General features: G+C 42.0%; 1 protein-coding gene across 1 annotated transcript; it reads right to left on the bottom strand.

The window, feature by feature from the left end:
* Positions 1-2,776: 2,776 nt before the first annotated feature.
* On the bottom strand, positions 2,777-4,182 carry LOC144673813 (interferon-gamma-inducible GTPase 10-like). Its single transcript, XM_078535466.1, has one exon. The coding sequence runs from the start codon at positions 4,177-4,179 to the stop codon at positions 2,971-2,973; it is 1,209 nt and encodes a 402-aa protein (XP_078391592.1). The 5' UTR covers positions 4,180-4,182; the 3' UTR covers positions 2,777-2,970.
* Positions 4,183-4,660: the final 478 nt, after the last annotated feature.

Raw genomic sequence — 4,660 nt, 5'->3', positions numbered from 1 at the left:
AAAAGCAACTTTTGACCTGAAGTAACCTGAGTCCAGTCACTGGCCTGAGCTGGCTGGAACCAGTTTGAAGTAGCTGCGTTTCTTGAAAAACAAAGGGAATGAGATAAGACACAAGTCCTTATTTAGGAAAGGAATAATGAGGTAATGCTACCTAAGTCCTTGGGACAAAGCCAATGAGAAGATGCCACAGACTAGGCAAGCAAGCCTAACCCAACGGGAGAGAGACAGCACAGCTTGAAGAGATAAGATTCAGTATAAGAATGGAGAATTTCAGGCGTGGACCCAGCGAGACTCCGGAGACCAACCATCGCAGAAGCGGAAGAACCTACGTCAGCAACGTAGAGACGAAAGAGAGAGAGAACGGAACACCTGGCCAGCGTCAGCTCTCCTTTTCGGATATTAGCTTTTATATTCTGTGACCACTCAGGGAGTGTCAGAGAAACCTAGTGGATGTGCGTTTAGATCCTAGTTTTGGGTATAAAACTGTATAACCTACTGTAAACTGCATGTCTATATTTAACCAGATGTATAAGCTATATGTAGATGATCTAACGTCGTGAATAAAGTGAATTTAGAGTTAAGAGAGAATTGATTCTTCTCCTCTTTGTACTAAGCCAACAACCGTTACCGGTGACCTCCGGCAACACCCTCTGAGCTAAATTTCATGATCTCTAGCAGCTATGGGTGCTGCCTCCTTGATTAAAATCCTCGCTTTTGATTATCCTTATCATTCACTATTATTTAATTGTTGAGGATGGCCTTATTATATGAACATTGTGTGCGTGTATCTGGTCAATATCTGGTAATATATTTTACTATCAATCCCAATTAGTTTCACTTCTAGATTTTTATAAGGTGATTTTAAACTTAAATTTATTTTCCAGCTCAGTAAAAGCTACTTTCTTACAGCATCTGTCTTTGCACGAGGCGTCTGATAATCTTCAATTCTGAATTTCAGAAGCCACTCGTCTTTCATGATACGCTGAGCTAAATTTTAAGAATGCCTTCTTGATAGGTGACAATGTTAAATCCCAGACTGAACTACCATCAATGTGTATTATCACCTTTTTAAAAATACCTTTGGTAATAAATAAAGCATTTAAATTGTGAAAGGATAATCCTTATCACTACCTATTTCCAAAAAAAGGCAAGAGCTCTAGAATTCCAGTGGATCTTGGCAACATAGAATAATGTTGTTTGTCTTTAATTAAAAACAGCTCTGAATTTAACTAAGTTCAGTGCTATTCATATATGTGTGCGAAAAGGCTTTTGGGTAAAATGGCTATCTGTTAGCATGTAACCATTTTCTCAATTCTCAAGTATAATGTCCTAATTACCTATGAATTCCACACAATATGTTTTACCTAACATGATACACATTCTGACATCACTGATGATGTATATTAGCTATTAGCATAATAGCTATTAACCCTTTATATTACTGTATTGTCCAAATGCACCTGGATGTTCTTGTTCATTAGTCACTGAAAGCTAACATGCAAGCAAGTGCAGAGAGCAATTAGGAAGGCAAATGGTACGTTGGCCTTTATTGCAAGAGAATTTGAGTACAGTAGTAAAAATTACTCACTGCAATTATATTGAGCCTTGGTGAGACTGCACCTGGAGAATTGTGTACAGTTTTGGTCTCCTTTACCTAAGGAAGGGTATACTTGCCAGAGAGAAAGTGCAATAAAGGTTCACCAGACTGATTCCTGGGGTCATGGGTTTGTTCTGTGAGGAGGGATTGAGGAGACAGGTACTGCATTCTCTAGAGTTTAGAAGAGCGAGAGGTGATCTCATTGAAATATACAACATTTTTACAGAGGCGAGATTCTGGGATTGTGAGGCAGCAATGGCTGCCATGCAGCTCTGACTATTTACAGCTGCGCAGACCCTTTAAATCATAATTTTTTTTCAATATCAGGTGTGGCCTAATGGACAGATCTTCGAGGCCTGATTCTTGCTCCAAAAAAACCAGTGAAAAGGCAGGTTTTTAAAAATCCCTGACGTTTAAACACACCCTCCCTCCGCTCTCTCACGTCTTCTTGCTCCTGCTCCCACAGGTCTCTCTTCCCCTGCCCCCTCCTCCCAAACTCTCTCTGATGGGTCATGACCATTTTGATGCCTCAAAATAGGGTCAAAGTGGGAAAGGTTTGGAAAGCACTGGGTTACAGAGTAAAACACAGATTGCTGTGGGAAGGAAGGACTCTTTCCCCACTTTTTACAGTTTTACTCCCCAATGTGGAGGACTCAGAGATAATGCTTACAAAGTGTGTACAGCAGAGTGTGTTATCTGCTTTTGGCAGTCATTAATATAGCAGCAATGGTTGCATAACAGATCAGTAGTACAAAAAATCAGACAATACAAGTGTTTGCCTGTCCAGTAAGGATGATCTTTCATCAGAATTACCTTTTTGTCCTAGCCAGCAATTCCCACATCCTGTAAATGGATAAAAAAATCAGGCTGCTTTCAAGGAGTGAGGAATCAAAGACAAAGAGCCATCAAAACAAAATTGAGTGTAAGAGTCTTAGAATATTGGTCAGTAGGAACCTCTTTACACAGGGGGTTGTGAAGCTCTGGGATTCACTTCCAGGGTCAGTGATTGAGGTACAAAGTTCAATAGTGACATGTGATCCTCATGTTTTTATCCAAGACCAACCTCCGTCCAAACATTCGCTCCAAATGTTGATGCAATGGTTCAAGCTAAGAGGTGCCAGGTATCAGTGACAGCAGAAACAGTAAATTAAATCTAAATGCAAGCAAATATCCATACAGTTTATCGTCATCCATTTCTATTTTAATAAAGTTTGATAATAACAAACACCACGATATTGGATTAGGCCCAGAATAGAAAATGAATTTGACCCCTGACCTGATCAGGTTAATCTGTCATATTCTAGATTAAACATCACTACAGTCTCTACAAACTGAGGAGTAATGTTAATTGGTGTAATGTGCGGGGAATCATGTCAGTCTCTGCTCAGTGCACTCTTCACCAGCCGCTGTACAGTTTCCAAACGGTCTTTCAGTGAATCCTTCAGTAACTTGTAGGTAAGAGCAAAGGACGACACGGCCCCAAAGATAGAGAAGGTCACTGGACTGAAGCGGTACTTGATCCCAGTCATCATGCAGGTGATGATGGTGATTCCTAACAGTACACTGGTAACTACTAGTGGCATCTTCCTTGGCAATCGATGATTCATTTCAGCTTTCAGAACTGAACTGGGTTTAGCGACTTTGCTGGCCAGGCTTTGCAGAAGCTTGTCACTGAGTTCCAGCTGTTTCTGGAGGTAGATCCGACCAGCAACTGTCAACCCAATGATGGTAATGACAGACAACACTGGCACTGGCACTGACACTGGTACTGACACTGGCACTGCACCCACTCCTCCAGCCAGAATAGCCAATAACCAGACTTTCTTCATCAACATTCTTTTTTTGGGTTCTGTAACATCCAGCATAATCTTTGGGATTGAGAGCGAGAGAACATTTGATTTAATGCTTGGGAGATCCCTGGCGAGGGTAGACTTTAATCTCAGGAAGTCATATTCCTCCAGGTCAAAACTAGAGATGAGAAAAATGTCTGGTGGTGTAACCCCAACAGTTTGGAAGTTACTGATACAGTCCCTGCGGATTGTCCTCCACCCTTCATTAAGATCAGCACCTTGCTTCTTCAGTGAATGAGCATCATTGTCTATTTTGGATTGGACATAGTAGAATTCTTTGCCCTGTCCTTGAATCTTTTTTGCAATCTCTGCATCGTTCTCTCTGAATCGGGCCTGGGACACGATGATGAAAAAGTCAAAGCTTTCAAACTTCACCTTCTTTAGGTAATTATTTAATTCAAAACCAAAGGAATTTGTTCCTGGAAGATCCCAGAGTTGAACATTAGGCAGATCCTGACAGGGATACTTGGTTGGCTCCATCCAGGTTTCTTCATTCCCAGTTGGAGCAGCTCCGAGATCACTGCTCCAAAGACCTCTCATAGCGTTGATGAAGGTGGATTTCCCTGAGCCCACATCACCCAGCACGGCAATGTTAAGCTGCACATTGTCTAAATTGTCTGACTTACTCTTTATCTGAAGAATCACTGCTTCCAATTCCCCCATGTTACACATAGATTGCAGGTTCCTGCTCTCCTGAACAGTGAAAAGCTTGGCGAGAGTAGACTGGGCCATTTGATCTCTAAAAATGACATAAATACACAAATGTTACACATGGTTTCAGGGATATTTGAGAAGTTTCAGATCTTTAGGAGGGTTTTATCTGGCCCCATGTTACTGTACGTGGTAAAATTTAACAAAAAGGTAATTCTGATGAAAGGTCATCGGCCTGAAACATTGGCTGGGATTTTTCAATGCCCCTCCCCTATCCCACCTCCCTCCAGGAGCTGAAAATCCACTGGCGGTAAGGAGCCAGTGCCACGCCCATTGTCTACTTGCCTCCATTGTGATTTTACCAGCAGCAGGGTAGGTGTTGGGCAGTCTGTCCCCTTGGGCTAATTAAGGTCCACAAGTGGCCAATTAATGGTCACTTAAGGGCCTCTTCCCACCCCCACTTGTATTTTACCAATGGCCGAGGGTGGCCAAGCCATATAGCGAGAAGCAGTAGTGAGTTTCAGGGGAGATTCTGTACTGTCAGTGCTTCACCCACACCTGG

The sequence above is a fragment of the Cetorhinus maximus genome, unplaced genomic scaffold, assembly GCF_964194155.1.
Source record: "Cetorhinus maximus unplaced genomic scaffold, sCetMax3.hap1.1 HAP1_SCAFFOLD_481, whole genome shotgun sequence".
Lineage (NCBI taxonomy): Eukaryota > Metazoa > Chordata > Chondrichthyes > Lamniformes > Cetorhinidae > Cetorhinus > Cetorhinus maximus.
The sequence above is the reverse complement of the archived record's forward strand: the minus strand, read 5'-3'. Positions and strand labels throughout refer to the sequence as shown.

Excerpts from the sequence above, each read along its gene's own strand:
- LOC144673813 (XM_078535466.1), bottom strand. The coding sequence starts at position 4,179 with ATGGCCCAGTCTACTCTCGCCAAGCTTTTCACTGTTCAGGAGAGCAGG.